This window comes from Bubalus bubalis, chromosome 1 (assembly GCF_019923935.1).
Source record: "Bubalus bubalis isolate 160015118507 breed Murrah chromosome 1, NDDB_SH_1, whole genome shotgun sequence".
Taxonomy (NCBI): domain Eukaryota; kingdom Metazoa; phylum Chordata; class Mammalia; order Artiodactyla; family Bovidae; genus Bubalus; species Bubalus bubalis.
This window is the reverse complement of record NC_059157.1, coordinates 118,447,376-118,465,590: the sequence shown is the minus strand read 5'-3', so window position 1 is coordinate 118,465,590 and position 18,215 is coordinate 118,447,376. Positions and strand designations below refer to the sequence as shown.

At 34.0% G+C, this 18,215-nt stretch overlaps 1 protein-coding gene across 8 annotated transcripts in view; it reads right to left on the bottom strand.

Annotated features, from left to right (window-relative positions):
• ATP13A3 (ATPase 13A3) overlaps positions 1-18,215 on the bottom strand; it is an 80,818-nt gene that overhangs the window by 50,832 nt on the left and 11,771 nt on the right. For 6 of the 8 annotated variants that reach the window (XM_025286248.3, XM_025286252.3, XM_044943424.2 and 3 more), the window contains 7 exons: positions 8,044-8,142; positions 7,406-7,579; positions 6,351-6,533; positions 5,988-6,058; positions 4,129-4,209; positions 2,908-2,977; positions 62-196 (listed from right to left, as the gene is read on the bottom strand). In XM_025286248.3, coding sequence (XP_025142033.3) covers positions 62-196; positions 2,908-2,977; positions 4,129-4,209; positions 5,988-6,058; positions 6,351-6,533; positions 7,406-7,579; positions 8,044-8,094 — 765 coding nt within the window. In that variant the 5' untranslated portion in view covers positions 8,095-8,142. The remainder of the gene's footprint in view (positions 1-61; positions 197-2,907; positions 2,978-4,128; positions 4,210-5,987; positions 6,059-6,350; positions 6,534-7,405; positions 7,580-8,043; positions 8,143-18,215) is intronic. The other 2 variants (XM_044943422.2, XM_044943432.2) reach the window with 1 other exon arrangement.

Here is an 18,215-nt window from a genome sequence, read left to right as displayed (position 1 = left end):
ATCTTATGTGTTATTACAAAGTACAAATACAGTTGTGAAAACCATAATAAATTGGACTCACCTTTCTAATGGCATACAGGGAGCTTATAATTGATACTACAGACATAATCACAATGGCTATAGCATAGTAATAGTATTCATCTGTGCTCCAGAGTATAACACTAAACAACTGGAAAATGTAAAATGGGTTGAGAACCTAAAAAACAAAATTTTTAAGTCAAATTGAACGAGATATTTAAAACCATACAGATTTAAGAAATAACTAACACGATATTAATAGGATAAGCTCTATAGTACCCTAGGGCAACATGTAACTAACTACCCAAAGAGTAGAGCAAGATACTACCTTTTTAGAAAAGAATCATTAAACTACTAGAATTTGACTAAATAAGCTTAACTGAAATTGGGAGCATCCAGTTAGATTAATACCAAATCCAAATACAGATTCAGCTAGTAACAGCTAAAATGTGTGAATTTAGCTGTTCTTCACTTTGCCTTAGGAACAAAGCACATTTACTTTCAATAATTACTGTGCTGCAAAAGAGTACAAAACGTTTAACCAAATGGAACAAACATTTACTTATTATGAACCTGAAACACTAGGTAGAAGTCAAAAGTTCACTGAAGTCCAAAGAGAAGACAAATATGAGCTAAGTTACACTGCTTTGCTTTCTCTGAAGAAATAAGGATTAAAACCTGAATGGGAAAAAAAAAAGATAAGGTGTCCTGCTAAACACAAGAAGCAGAAAAGACCTACAAAAATAAAACCCAAAACAATTAGTGACAGAATCACCCATAGTGATAATTACCTTAAATATAAATGGATTAAATGCACCAACCAAAAAACATAGGCTGGCTGGGTGGATGAAAACATGTGCATGTGTGCACTTCCACACTTATTATTTTAGTGACTTAAAAAAAAAAATTTGAATGAGGTTTGAAATTTCTAATCCAATTCTGAGACTATAAAGAAATATTAAAAAAAAAAAAACCCAGGAAATTAACATGTGATACAGTATTATTAACAAAAGCACAGATTTTGTTCAAATTTCACAAAATTTTATGCTACTGTCCATTCTTTTGTTTTCATACCTTATTCAAGACTCCACATTGTATTCAGTTGCATTGAGCAGCTTCAGTTGCATGCAACAAATTCTGATAAATTCTCTTTTCATTTTTATTCTATTACAAATATTTTCTAATTTTCCTTGTTATGGCTTCTTACACACACCCATCATTTAAACATGGATATTCAATTTCCAAATACATGAGACCTTTAAAGTATCTTTGATATTAATTTCTCATTTAAATCCTTTCTTCTCTGCAATCACCTTCTGAATTTTTTCAGTCTTTTGACTTTATTGAGGCTTTTAATGGCTTAGTCAAAGATCTCTAATGGTAAATATCACATAGCACTTGAAAGTATGTGTGTTATTTTCAAGTATATTTTGATATTGATTTCTAACATAATTCCACAGTGATAAAGAGAACAGACTGTGTGATTTCAATACCTTTAGACCATGAAATTTTTCCACCTTGTTTTATGTCCCTGGATATGTTCCAGTGTCTTCTGGTTTATAGTCTATGGGAACTTGTATAGAATTTGTATCCTGCTGTTATGTGAAAATTATATAAATCTTAATTATTACTATGTTGAATTGGTTCATACTGCTTTTTAGGTCTACTACATCCTTCTACTTTTCTGTCTATTTATTCTATTAATTTTTGAGAGTTTGATATTAAAACTCCAATTAAAAACCTTAGTTTACTTAAAAAAATCATTGTAATGTATAGTGGAACTACATGTAACTTTCTTCTGCATTTTCCAAGTCTCCTGTAAATGTGTTATCATACTTTCATAATCTAAAAAAAATTTTTAAGATGTTTGCATCTGATTTGGCCAATAAAAAACCAATTGGCAGGTTTACTTCAAAAAAAAAAAAAAAAAAAAAAAAAGGAGTCCTGCTAAAGGACTTTGACTACCCAAATTTTATAGTATTTTTATCAATTTCATTAATAATCTCCAATATCTTAAAACTGATGTTTCTGTACTTTTCAAAGCACTTTTACATACATAATCCTATTTTACTTCAAAATCAAATGAGGCCATTAAAGGATTTACTACAATTTTACCAATACAAGAGCAGCAGGGAGAAAGGTCTTCTAATGATCAGAGCTAGTTACTGATGGAGTCATGTTACAATCCAGTCTTTCTAATGCCAACTCCTTACATGTTGCTGTGCTCTAAAGCTCCATTACACAGCTACTCTCAAGAAATGATGGAAGGCAACCTAACTTCTACTCAAAGTATTGACCCAGTACAGCTAATTCTGATCTTTAGCCCAAAATCAGAAAGAAGACTGGAGAGCCTAACTCTCCTAGGCAAAGCCACTTACTCTCTTTCTTTACATGCCACAACCCTTTACTTACACCTCCTCTGTGGCTCTTAGAGACTGAAGTCACTACAGTAACTACCGACATGCATTCCCCCTAGGCTAAAGTGCAAGTTCCTCACTGTCACTCATCATGTTATGTTTTTATTCCAAACATCTGGCATGATGCCTAGTCACTAAGAGTGTACCACATGAAGAAAACATGATAAATTATTTTTAAAATTGGGGGGTGGGGGGGGGGGGAGACAGAGGTACACATCTGCAAAATAGGGCACGGTTTAGATGCACAACTTCCTGAGAATAAGAAAAAAATCTACAGACAAGAAAAAGTAATCATGCCCCCAAATGACTGATCTACTGGAGAAAGATCTTTCTGACCTTCCAAGTAAAAAAATAAGCAAAGAGAAGTTAGGAAACGAAAAAACAAGAATATCTTCTTATTACTTAAATCCTGGCTCTTTTCAATTGACAAACCTATTGATCACAAATGTTAAGACAGGTACAATTGTCTTACCTCCTTAACCAGGAGCTTAAAAACTGAAGGCACTTTCACAGCAATTTCATTTACTCCATAAAGCAATTTTCTATAACAGGAAAATATAATAACAATAATATTACATTATACTGTATTATAACAGTACAATTTACAGAAGGCACTGCATTAGATAAGGCTCAAAACACCAACTGCTCCTAAATTCTGGAACTTAGACATTCGTTTTTCTAAACAGTTGTCTTCTACAATTTAAATTCTCTATCTACAGTATTTAAATCAACATAGTCAATATTGGATAACTACACTGTTATTATTTTATCCTTTTTGTGACAAGTACCTCTCCCACTAATCTACAATAAACCATATCAGCAAAAGATCTTCTTTTCCACCCATAAACACAATACAGCTCAACAATTCTGAACTGCAATTAATTTTTTCAAGAGACTACATAAGTAATTTGAGGTGTCCTATACTATTTTTCTAATAAGAATACTGCCCTAAAAACGTTTATTTCAAAACAGCATACATTTGGAGCCTTTTTTTTAATGCTTAAGAAAAGTTGCTTAAAACCTTCCACTTAAATTCCTTATAATAGTACTTTCTAGATGATAAAATTCTCATGTTTTATGAAGCAGAAGTCTGAATGAATTAATTTATATTGCAACCCTACAGGAGTACAAGAAAATTCCTAATTTAATTTGAAAACGGCATTGTATTTACAATACATAATACACTGGTATACTTTTATACCTTAGCAAAGAATAACACTATAAAAAAGATATTGTCTCCCAATTTACAAATTTTCATTTTAGTGAATCTGAGCTCATGCTTACAATTCCCAATATTTCAGTAAATCGAAGATGCTATCAATTGTAAGACATTCCATGATTTTATGTACTATCAAGAAAGATTAAAATGCTGTCAAGTAAAGGGTGACACTTCACCCACTATATGACACACTCTCCTTTTTGAGATGTTAAAATATAGGAAAGTGTGCACCTTAGAAATGATGAAATACAGTATATTTTCAGGGATATTCACTTCAAAATCGGCTTCAACACTTTTATAATTCTTAAACTGAAGAGTCTCACCCAAATAAAATATCAATAAGCTGTCAATTACTATGTTATAATATTTAAATAATTGTTAACATTACAACTATATGGTAAAAGGGTAAACTATATATACTACTTTATTTCGGAATTTTGATAATAGATCTAACTTTAGTTGGATAAAGATTACCTGTAGGCATGCATCCCCTTTGTCAGTCCTGCACTATGCTTTTCATAAATTGACGTACAAGAAACACCTTCATCCAGTCCCCTAAATAAATCCAAAGTTTTTACTTTAAACAAAGTTTAAAATATCCAAATTTCTTAATGCCTCATTTTTCTATATTTCTGATTTTAAAGTGTGATTTCCTTACAAATAGAAACCCCTAACAAAAACTGAGACAACGGATGAGAATTTTTAAATTTCTACTTCCTAAGATAAACAGTAATAAAAGGCCTAAATCTCAATTGTGGCAACTTTCTAATTGATACATTGTGGCTACACAATGTATCTATCATGGGATAGGATTATATAACAATATTATTATCCTTTAAGTCTGTGCCAAAGCTGTAACAGTTAATAACCAAAAAAATTAAAGGTCAAGCATGACTAATTCAAATGTTTCAAACTTTACTTTTTATCAAGTTTCCCTTCTTAAATAAGTTGAAGCTTCACACTAGTAAGTCCTACTCAGTTATTTTTCTTTCTACAAAAAGCATAAATCTGAATTCTCCTCTCATCTAAGGAGAAGTGCAGAATCCGTCTAAGTCACAGGCAATGTCTAAAATCTGTAATGATTAAAACTGGGATTCGACTAACATACATGCTTTCCTCTCAAGGCTTATTTTAACAGATACTATTCCCAAAAACTCTATAGAGAAGCTAACGCATCATTTAACTCTAATCTTATTCTACTTTTTCCAAAAGAAAAAACTAAGCTCCCTAATTAACTGCTATCATTGGAGTAAGTTTAAATCCTACAAGTTGCTATGGTTGGCAAAGGCTACACAGCAAACATGTTTGCTATTTTCCCCCAGGGCACTCCAAGTCAAAAATTTTTTAAGAACAAAATGACAGCTCACTGGGAGTATTCTCTAAAAAATAAGCAATGGTTCTTAAGTAGGAATGGTCTTCACAACTAGGCAGGTGGAACTCCCCTGCTCCATTCCATAATATTCCAATTCTTCAGGAATATTAGCAATATCCTTTAGGAATTATCTAATTCTTTAGGAAATGTCTAAGGGAAAAAGTCCAAGCATGAATATTTTAAACATTCATAAGGTGATTCTCTTTTTACTGCTAATACTAAGAATTCCTTTGCCACTCTCAAGCAAGGATACTTAATGGGTATTTACGATAATCACTTTAACAGCAATAAAAATAAAATCCTAAAGGAGTTCCCTGGTTTCCTAGTGGTTAGAGTTTTGGGCTTTCACTGCAGTGGCCCAGGTTCAATCCTTGGTGAGGGAAGTGAGACCCCACAAGTTGTGTGGTGCAACCAAAAATAAATAAATAAAATCCTAGTAAATTCAGTCCTGATGTAACTTGAAGTCTCCATAAAAATCAAATTTTAAGGAATTATTCCAATTTGTCCTACCCAAGGCTTAACACATTTGACCATGTCCCATCTTTATCCACATATGAAAGTTAAATTTAATGTTTGTCTATTACTCCATCCCTCAAGTACTGAATACAAATGGATGAAACCATCAGCAAATTGAGAGGTGATAATTCAGATACTCTGGCAGGCTAAAAGGTATACTCAAAATTTACTCTGAGATGAATCCTCAAAAAGAAAAGGACTCAGACTGGATTTTGGGAGCATGGTGCTTTTAACTTTTGTGTCAATTTTGCCAGGATACAACTTGCAGATGGGGTTTATTCTAAACTGGTTACTGAGTTATTACTGAGTATTCAAACACCACCAGGGAGTTATTAAAATTAAGTGAAGGGAAATCTTCCATCTTATATAACACTAAAATGAATTATTATCTATCTAAAACATAATCAAGACACTCATACAATCCAAACAAAAGAAGAATACTTACTTTAAGAAATCAAAATTGTGAAGGGTATCATTCCAGAAGTATTTCATACTATGGTGGGTGAAATAGCGAATCTGTAGAACATATAAAAAGGTTACATCAAAAAGCATTATCATCACTTGTTAATAATTAAGTTTACTAACACAAATTTAGCATATAACAACTATTAAAATTAAAGCAATCACATGTGACATAATCCATTTCTTCTAGTAAATATTTAAAATGTTTACATATAGTGATAAACAGGTATTTTATATGCATATAGTTTTATCTTAAAAATAAGTACAAAATTATAGACTATCTACAGTAGCATAAAATGTAACAATTCCAGTTTTTAAAGAAACATTGACAGTAAGATCACAATACCTGTTGTGACTGAGGCTGTGAGTATTTATTCATCTCAAGCCTATTCTCTTCAGCCAGATTTTCAGTTAAGTGAACTGCATGGCCATTTGAAACTTTATTAACCAGAGATTTTGAACTTGAAAATGGGGGAGTTTCTAGAGAAAGGAAGCGAATTTTTGCACAAAACCACGTTCTGAATTCATCCTTCAAAGAGAAAGGAATAACGGTAAAGAGTCAATTATATATTATATAATCATATATACAGTTTCCATTCTTTACATGATATATTATTTATTAATACTAATCTCTAAATGAGAAAGTGTCACTTTCTACTCACTAAATGTTAAACTATTTCATGAAGATGCACAAATTCAAACATAAAGTGTTCTTGATCGCTTACCATTTTATATACATCATTCTTTACTGATAAAGGATCTCATAAAAGATTATGTGTAATTTCTTGATTTAATCCACCTACATATTGAGACTAGGTATTAAAGCCTCTTATAAAATGCTTCCAAGTAGGATTACAAAACAAAACCTGGGGAGCAGCAGCACTGCACAGTAGAAGAGGTCTGGGATACAGCCCTTTCGGGTAACCTGGACAGACCAGCTATCTATCTAATCTCTCAGTGCATCAAGAGCTATAAAAGAAGGGTAGATTTGAGTGGCTCAGACAGTAAAGAATCCACCTGCAATGCTGGAGAGCTGGGTTCCATTCCTGGGTTGGGAAGATCTCTTGGAAAAGGGAATGGCTACCCACCCAGTATTCTTGCCTGAAGAAGTCCATGGACAAAGGAGAGCCTAGTGGGCTACAGTTCATGGGTTCACGAGGGGTCAGACATGACTGAGTGACTAACACTTTCACTTTTTTTTTCACTTTCAAGATTCCTTTAAACTCAAATCACTGGGATATTAGTCACTTGGAACACAGATGCTTTAGAAATACCAGGATTAGTATTTCTTATTGTATCCTAGCAATGATGTTCTCATCATATTTTATTTTGAACAGAATACACATAAACACATCATTTTACCCCACAAATAATTCACTACAAGTAATCCTGTGGACTTACAGTAGTCCTCAGCAGCACCACTTCACAGTCTTTGATTGCAGCTCTCACACAGGTCACCTTCACCCGCCACTCAGGCATCCAATAAAGGAGTAGGAGAAGAAAGCCGCCGGTACACACCACTCCAAGAGAAACAATGGCAAGCTTCCAGCGACACAAATTATAGCCGTAAATCTCCTGCATGGACACAGTGATTAATAATCACGTATCAAATGTTATGAGAGTTCCAACATAACAACCCTATCTTTCCCCTACATACACCACCAAGAAAGAGTTGAGTTTTACCAAGCTGATTCTAAACTTTCTTATAAAGGAAAAATTAGAAATTTTGCATTTAGGACTATATATAAGCATTAGCTAACATAACTTCTTAAGTTATATCAAATGAAAAAACATTTTCCTCTGAGTTTTAACAGTTCACAAGTGAAATAGGAAGCACACTAGAACCATACAAGAACATACTAATACCAGAGGTATTACATAATCCCAATTCAAAAACACAGCCAGAAGGGGAAAAAAAAATCACACTGACTTAGCTGCTGTTTTATTGTATTTTATTTTAGTGTTTTTTTAAATGTACTTTTCTACTTCCCTAGAAAAATAAACTCACACTTCACAAGTAAATTGTAAAAGCTGGTTACCATTTCATCTTCCTGACCCTGGTTGATAATCTTTCTTTCTTCTTTGTCCATATCTACAGTGGTTGGAAAGGTCGTGTGCTTCAGAACAATTGAAGATAACTGAGGGAAAGAGGAACAAACATCTTAGTAGATTATAGTATCTTACAGTAACTGCATACTATCAGACTTCTTGTTTGGATAAAAGTTTAACTGATATTTAAGTGATCACTAAAGTGCTAACTGATTCTCTTAACATTTTCAATGGTGTGCCAATTCTTGAAACTGAATGACTTACTACTATCATAAAACTTGATATATTTCACTAATTAATTTATACTAGCACTAGCCCTGCTGCTAAGTCATTTAAATTCTAAGAGAAATTACAGTATTTTCCTTTTTCACTCTCCATACTCATCTACTGAGCACCTATCACATGTATGGCAATCCCTGGCCAATGGTCAATCTCTAATGCACGTGGACCCCTACTGGAGACCACCCTGATTCCAAGTCCACTGAGTAATCTTATTGTTCCTGACTACCCATGATGCTCATTTCTAGGAGAAACTTTATTGAGCTCATTGGCAAAAAAAATCTCCTGTACTAAAAAACAGATTAAATTCAAATATTAAAGAGAGCTGCAAAATGTAAAACAATGCAGGTTTTCTTGCCTTTTTTTTTTGGATTCTGGAAAATATATATATTTATTTGGGAAAATGTACTTATCTATTACTGCTTCAGTAAGTTAATATTCTTAAAGATCTATATGGCAATAACAGATATAACCCATATAAACAAAATCTTCTTAGAGTTCACAATAGTTTTCAAGAATGTAAAAAGGTCTGAGCCCTGAGGTGGATGAGTTTGAGAGCCACTGCTTTAGACATGGCTGACCTCTGCAGAACACAGTGCAAATGTTACCTCCCTCATTCAGATGCCATGCCTCCACTCATCTACCTGGTGGATAGCACAATCCTGACACGTGGCTGGTACTCAAGAAATACTTCCTGAGTGACCTAATAAAGAATTTAGCTATATAATGTTTATCTGATATGAATTAATAGCAAAGTAAACCAACTGCAGAATTTAAACTTAATCCCCCATATCAGACTACTGAAATCTCCTGATTTATGTCATCAAGAAAATGACCAATAAAAAACACTGATGTGTCCTGAATGGGCACTCAAAGTTTCTCTACCTTGTGGTAGCCCTGAAGACAGGGCCAGAGGTTAAGTAGAGTCAGGGCTTTCCACGGGAATAAAATGCAAGAATTTGATGACAAACACACACACATACACACACACAATATACATTGGACTTGGTGCCATCTTAGAAAAGAAGCCTCAGAGTTATCCTGTTTTTCAGAGGAAAGCAAGTCACATTATCATCCAAAACCTTTTAGGTAACTTAGTGACAATTTCTTCTCACACTAGGGTGTGTTGCAGCCTGAAAAAAGTACAATACTAGAGTCATCCCACCAACGTAAGCTTGTTCCGTCAAATCAATATGACCTGAGGTAGCAGTTGTTCTCAAGGGCTATACACCTGATGCCATAGATTACATGCAGAATGAGCAAATCCAACCTCTTTCCGTGCAGAAAACGTCAGCTGTTGCTGCCTGAGCCTGTAAGGTTTAGTCCAATCCTGCAAGGTTTCAAATGTACACATGCCTACCTTCAAAGCATAAGGCAAAGGAACTCTCTGCTCTGACACTGTCCCCACTAAAGAATCCAATCTGGGGTTCTTACCCTTTCATCTGTGCTCCTTCCTTAAATCCTGGCCTGAATCTCAGGATCATCACTCAGGATTTCCCAGAGTCATTTTTAACAACCAAAACATATAATTCTGACGCCCATTTCCCATCACCACCTAAAATATGCTTCTTGAGGGGAAGAACTTATTCAAATACTTAAATGGAAGAGAGTTCTGCTTCCAACCAAGATGTAAAGACACAGACCAGACTAGCCATCCTAACTACTGGGTTGGCCAGAAAGTTCATTTGGGTTTTTCCGTAAGATATTATGGAAAACCCAAATGAACTTTTTTGCCAACCCAATAAAATAACAAAATTAATAAAATATCTAAAACTATATAGTTTTCAAGGAATTGGACGTCAACCAAAGTTGTTGTTGTTTAGGCATTCAGTCACGTCCAAGTCTCTGTGAACCCATGAACTGCAGCATGCCAGACTTCCCTGTCCTTCACCATCTCCTGGACCTTGCTCAAACTCATGTCCATCGAATCAGTGATACCATCCAACCATCTCATCCTCTGTCGTTTCCTTCTCCTCCTGCCTTCAATCTTTCCCAGCATCAGGGTCTTTTCAAATAAGTCAGCTCTTTTCATCAGGTGGCCAAAGTACTGGAGCTTCAGTTTCAGCATCAGTCCTTCCAATGAATACTCAGGGTTGATTTCCTTTAGGATTGACTGGTTGGATCTCCTTGCAGTCCAAGGGACTCTCAAGAGTCTTCTCCAACACCACAGTACAAAAGCATCAATTCTTCCGAGTTCAGCTTTCTTCATGGTCCAACTCTCACATCCATACATGACTATTGGAAAAACCATAGCTTTGACTAGATGGACCTTTGTCAGCAAAGTAATGTCTCTGCTTTTTAATACACTGTCTAGGTTTGTCATAGCTTTTCTTCCAAGGAGCAAACGTCTTTTATTTCATGGCTGCAGTCACTGTCTGCAGTGATTTTTGATCCAAGAAAAAAACGCTGTCACTTTCAACTGTGTCACCATTTCTTTCAACTGTTGACAACTGTTTCACTCAATGGAAGAAACTGATATAAAAATGGGAAGTATCTAGGTGAGCTCTATAATTGTCCCAGTTTACAAACTGAGTAATTACAGGATGCCACACAAAAAAAAGGTAGGACAGGGAACCTAGGGGGAGCCCAGCAATCAACCGAGTTGAAGAGATGAAGCTGTGAGTCTGAGGAAGTGCCAAAGTGACTGGGTTTGCAAGGCAGATTACCAGAGAAGAGGTGTGTACAGAGAATGAACACTAAAAATTTGCAACATGGGGACTCTTCTCAAGTCTTCAACTGAATACTGATCAGCATTTCTGTGTGAGAAAACTACCAAGACCAGGAGAAAGCCATTCAAAAGGTTTTAGGAGAAGAATGCATCAGGTTCACACGGGGGAGAGTACCTGTTCTCACCAACCACAGTGGAAAACCTCATTAGTTGTGTGGAATCAGGGGGACCCAGAGGATTTTGCTTCAGTGGGTTTCCCTGGTAGCTCAGTTGGTAAAGAATCCGCCTGCAACGTGGGAGACCTGGCTGGGAAGATCCCCTGGAGAACAGAAAGGCTACCCATTCCAGTTTTCTCGCCTGGAGAATTCCATGGGATCACAAAGAGTCAGATTGAGAGTCTGACTTTTCTCAAAAAGTCGTGACTGAGCGACTTTCACCTTGCTTCAGTAGTAGGTTCAAATTAGCCCCAAACTAAAAGCTACTCTGGTCCTGCCAAACAAAACTTCTAGGACTTGAAAGAATAAAATTGTTTCCAAGTAAATGCTTCACAGAACACAGTCCAAGGAGATTTACAGGAATGCAAACTATCTAGTTACCATGTCTGCTATCCAATTGAAACTTAACAGTCTTACAAAGAACCAAAAAGAGACATACCATAATGAGAAAAATCAAGGGACAAAAGAGGACCTAGAACTGACAGAGGTAACAGAATTGGTAGACAAGGCCATTAAAACAACTGCTGTAACTGCAGTCCACATGTTCAAAAAACAAGAGGAAAGACTAATCATGTGAAGCAGACACATGAAAGATATAAAAAATAACCAAACTGAACACAAAATAAAAAGTATAATGTCTGAGATGAAAAATATACTAGATGGAATTAACAGCAAATTAGATATGACAGGGAAAAAAAATCAATGAACTTGAAGACAAAGTAACAGAAATATTGAAAATTAAAAAGTGAGAGGAAAAAATAGACTAAGGAGGGGGGGAAAAAGCTAGCATAACAGCATCAGTAAGCTGTGAAACAACCTCAAGTACTCTGATATACACATAAGGTAGAAAGGAAAAAAAAAATATATAATTCTATAATGGCCCCAAAATTTCCAGATTATATGAAAAGCTATAAACCCACAGATCCAAGAAGTTCAACCAACACTAAGCAAAAACATTAAGAAATTACATCAAGGCATATCACCATCAAACTGCTCAAAATTGTAATGAAAATAAATTTAAAATGACATTAAATTTTTTGCTAAAAACAATGCAGGTAAAAAGACAGAGCAAGATCTTTCAAGTATTAAGAAAAAGAAACTATGATGAGAATTCTATACCCAGCAAAAAAATATCTTCCAAAATCAAAGTTGAACTAAGTCTTTCTCAGATATAAAAGCTGGTAAAAATTCACCAACAGCAAACCTACACTATAAAAAGTTAAAGGAAGTCCTCAGACACAGGGGGTAAAAAAGATAACTGATGGTAATACAGATCTCTACAAAGGACTGAAAAACACCAGAAATGATAACTATGTGGGTAATTATATACAACAACAGCACAGAGAACACTGAGAAATGAAAGGACTCTCTCATAAGGTTCTTAAGAAAGCAGGAAAAGAACGGCAAGAATACCCAGTGTAAGCAATTAAGAGAAAGACTAAAATTTAGAGAATAAATAAATGAAATTAAAGAAAAAAAGCTGGTTCTTTGACATCAATAAAATTATCATTTCTAATTGCACGTGGGGGTGGGGGGTACAAATTATCAATATTAGGACTATGGCAGGAGACATTGCTTTAGATTATGCAGACATCAGAAGGAGAATCAAGGAACCAACAAGCAACTTTATACAAACATACCAACTTTTCTGCAGGTCTGAACTTACTTTCAAAAAAATTTTTTTTCTTTTAAATTATTATGGACCAGGGAATGGCCATGAGTTGGTAACTACTAAAGCTCACTTAAAAGCTGAGTGACGGTCCATTAGAGTTCATTATACTAATTATTCTACTCTTTAATAATGATACTATTCTATTCTTTCTACTTTTTAATATGTATAAAAGATGGATTGGGAGTTTGGGATTAGAAGATACAAACTATTATATATACAATGGATAAACAACAGAGACCTACTGTATAACACAGGGAACCATATTCAATATCTTGTGATAAACCATAATGGAAAAGAATGTGAAAAAGAATATATATGTGTGTGTGTGTGTGTGTGTGTGTGTGAATAACTGAATCACTTTGCTATACAGCAGAAATTAACACAACACTGTAAATCAACCATACTTGAATAAAATAATTTTTTTTAAAAAGCCACCCATCTGAGGTGAAAATAGAAGAAAATTTTCAGAGAACAGTCATTCCTGGCACCAAGGGATAAGATCCTGAGGACTCTGCCTCTGAGTCCCAAATCTACTGACTCAATGTATTATGTATCAGGTATTATCCATAAACTCTTACTCCTGGGTTTTGAATCTAATCCTTCTTCACTCTCGTCTTTTATCCATTACCTACAAATACAGATGCACTTCCTCACTTACATAAGTTCTAATTTTTCAACACAGAATACATTTGTAGATAAATAAGCATGCTTTTATAATTTTAGAAAAAGAATTACCATTAAAAATCAATGTTTTCATTAATTTCATATACTCATAACTATTTAAAATATCTCGAGAGAATACACATTAGTCCAAGATAACTACATTTTCATCTCATATGACCACAGCAAAAATACTTAAATGAGCTATTACATGATGCACTGCTTAGAACAATCTGAATTCCCACTTGTTTAAACATAATTCTTGACCATATTACCTCATTACTCATCTTACAGGTGTTATTTTTCTGAAATTTAACTTACTTTTTAAGGCAAAATTCTTAAGTCTTACCAAGTTTTACCAAAGTTGAAATAGTAAAAATAATTTAAGTAATTCAAATTAAAAGTTTCTCTAAAAGTCACCAATTACTATTCTCTTTAGACATACTATACTTCAAAGGCAATTACCAAGATTTCACTTTTCACATAAACTTTTAGTAAAACCCAGTGAGACAGCTGCAACAGCTTACATTTGAACATAAACATGCTGAAAACATATATTTAAATTTTAAAAAATGTACATAAATAGAAATCCCTTATCATTTCTATGACATATCTATGAAGATAAAAATCTACATAAGCATTTCAAAATATATTACTTATAAAGGTGAAAATACATGTTAAACACTAGTCTACTAATTATCTAATTAAATATTTAAAGCTTTAATATCAAACTTCTAAAATCCACTGACTTACAGAAGTATAACTTCTGGTGGTTTGAGTGCATGTGTTTTTTAATCAAGTCAATTTCTAGATCATAAAAAACAAAGAAATTTTTCTTACCAATAGCACTATATCATCATTCCTTCCAACTGTGATATTAGCAGAACTTTCAAAAGCCAGCTCTTAACAATAACAAAATAAAACTACACATAAAAATTGATTCAAGTGAGAATTTTCTGCCATGTACTTGTTTGAGTTCTTTTTGAACTGTTTTCAAAATGACTAAGACACTAAAATTCAGAATTTTTTTAATGCACCAATTTTAAGTGGATTTTCAAAAGATATACCTTCTGCCATCTGACTGCCACTGAAGAGCTCCTAATATTTGAATAACTCGCATCTAGCTAGTGTACTGAAGTCCCAATTCCACAGTGCATGACGAGCCTTGATGTTATCTAAACAGCAAGCAGCTTATAGGCTATTGTGCTTAACCAAACCCTTCCTTGCATTTACAATGAACCTGATGTTTTTGTGTTGAGTAAGAACAGCAGCACAGGACAAAATGAAGCTATCAGGAATAAAACTCACTAAATCTAATTTTTGTGAAAGTTAACTTTTTTCTACTAATGTATAGTATTAAATCTAGAATAAGAGTCAGATCTCATTTCCTAAAACAGGATGAGTTGGCCTCAACAAGAACAGAAATCCCAAAACTTAAGGTATCTTTGCTTCAAACCTGAGTTTCACACGAGCTGTAACAATATTATAAGAGTATATGTGGAGGATTTTCTTTGAGGATATGTATGTGCCTAGAGGATATGTATGTAACAATATTATAACAGTATGTGTGGCGGGTTTTCTTTGAGGATATGTACCTGCCTAAAATTCCAAAGTAGATAATTTTACAAGGTGATTTCATTAATGATCTGCCACTCAAGTAAAACCTCAAGCAAACTATATTCTGAATAAATATTTTTAATTTTTTACTTCAGGTGGTATTTGCCAACTTCAGGGAGACTGGAGTTAAAAGAAATAAAAACATACTATTTAATGTTCACAAAATTAAGAGTTAAAAAGTTCTCAAATGATACGTTTCATAAGTTTGTAAACATGTACTTTTGAAGTCTTAAAACTGCACTAAACTTTTGGGCTACCTTGTATTGTTGAAAAAACAAAATGAATCATCCTACTTTATTCTGTAGTTCTAGATTCTTTTTCCGGAGAATTAAACATACCTACTCATGTTAAATAAAGATTTGATAAATACATCTTTCAAGACCACAAAGCAAAAGATATCATAAAAATCCTAAACAATAAACGGCACAGCCAGCATTCTGAGTATTATTTCATTGTCAAATGTGTAGCATCCTCAGCAATTAAGATGACCTTCTGCAATTCAAGAACAGTTCTACTGAAATAAAATGTGCAGTAGTCAACTGAAATAAAATGTGCCCTAACAAACATGAAATCTTTACTCACTGTACAACCTTAATTTTAATATCTATACAAATATTTCTGTAAAAAGAATAAAAAAAATCTCAATCTCCCAACTGCAGTAACAAAATTGTGAAAAGGGTAAAACTTAACACTCAAGTCAGCTCCTAACAATAAGAATGACATAATATAATTTAGTGAATACATGGAAATTTTACAAGGATACCAGCTAAATTTTAACAAAGCTCTACTCAATACCCATTTTATCACTTCCCATCTTGAACTTTCTCTTATAATACATGCTTTTGTTTCTGTGTTTAGGCTTAAGGAAGACCATTGTATCCAATACACACCAAACCAAAACTGTATTTACATTTGCAAAGTGCAGTCTTTGTATAATTTATTTTTTGTGAGTTACAAAACAATGTGATAGCTTAACAAAATAAGTTATAATTAGGAAAGGTAATGCAATTTTCTGTCTTAGGGTCAATTTAAGAACATTAAGAGCTCTAACTTAACCTGCACTATAGCATATATGCATACATTTTAATAATTTTTTATTATATACACTATTTAAAGAAAGAAAGAAACCCATTTATTCAGAGAAACTCCATGTGGTAAGACTATCATTACACAACATAATGGCTTTGAGTATTACAGTCAACTGTATAGCATTTAATCAGTACAAACTGGGAGAAGGCACCTTTGAACTGACAAATGGCATCTATGCTTTATTTTCATTATTTTAATTTAAAAAGGAAATGACTAAAATTAATCATTTACATACATCATAACTAAGTTTGCATAATTAAATAATTAAGTTTGTTTACTTAATATGAGATTTTTTTCATTTATTCAAGTTACTCTGATCTTAACACTTTTATACTTCCCCTTAAATCTTCCTCATGTATTCAACTTTCTAAAACTCTCTACTCAAGGAGAGTTTTGAAAGTACTGTAATTGCTAGATTTATTTCAAAACCTTACTAGTAGACAGGCTCACTGTGGTTAAGACCAGTCCTAAAGAGTGAATATTCAAAACTGGCAGAACCAAAAAGGCCTCAAAAGAAAACTGGCACCCACCCCTAAAACAAAAGGCTGAACAGATCTGTAAACTGGTGACATAGCTAGTGTGTCAGGATGGGAAGGGAGGCGACTTCAGTACTCTTTGAATGCTCCTACCATCTATGTGCAATAATATTTTTAAATAGATAAGGAGAGAAAGAAGAAAGACTGAGCATGTGTACAGAATTCTAATTCTACCACACACGGCCACCTGTGGGCCTGAACCTATGGGAACCTCCAATGGTCTCTATTAAAGCATTCCACTCTGTGCCTGCACAGCACTCTCTCACTGTTATTTTACCCCAGACACAGTAAAGTAGCCATCTGAAGGCTCCCTTAACAAATATATTCCAAGAAAGCTACAGTTGGCTCATTTTATTTTTTTATTATTTTATTTTTCTATTTCCTCCATATTTTGGCTCCACTGAGGAAAAGTACTAACCAGAGATACAGCATAAGCAACAGCAAATTCTAAATTATTTTATCAAACTAATTCATCTATAAACCTTAAGTGACCATATATGCCACGTTCGTTACTATATTAGGAACAGCAAGAGATATACAACATTATCCCAAAATACAAAAAAAAAAAAAAAAAAAACCCCAGAAAGAAGAGTACAGAACTCAAGAGTCAGCTTTACCTTGTTCTTAAATGTCAACTAACTCCACATGAACTATTTTGCAAGTTCCTTCACCCATCTTGGTTTCAATTTCTCCACTAAAATGAGATGGTTGTAATAAATCACCATTCATTCCAACCATGAAAGTTTTTGACCTCCTGAAGTATTGCCTGTGTATATAGCCCGCTGTTGCACTCTTTCACCATTAGGTGGTGCTCCAACACTGGTAAGAAAGACTGACAGGTTTCACAACTTTGACAAGGCAATCACTGATTTAAGTATGATTAAAGGTAAGAAATTTTATACACTTTTTTTAGTACCAATGCAAATACTAATATGACAAAGTAGGAGCTTCTCATAATAGAACTTCTGTTTCATGTGTCTCAATGGAAAATAAGACATCACAATAAACATAAAACACATGATAATGGGGAGAGGAAGGCAGATATTATTCCCTTCATACAGACTCCCCAAATCACACTCATCTGAAACTAGAATTTAGGGTACAATGTTGTAGAACCAGGGAGGAGGGAAAACAGTAACAGTTAAAGAGCTCATGATCCTACTGGAGAACAAGATAAGGTAAAGTATGAAGTTATGTGATAAAATTACTTATCTATTAAACTGGCAACAATAACAAAAAAAGCACCTTTATACATTGCTGCTAAGAGTGAATCTGTACTAGCTTTTTGGGAAATCAACTGACTATATACAAAAACTTAAACCTCCTACATACTCTGACCCAACAATCCCAATAAGAAATCACACATGTACCTATACGTGTATGTTACCACAAACCCTTTCTTCAAATTCCTCTCTGCACTGTTAGA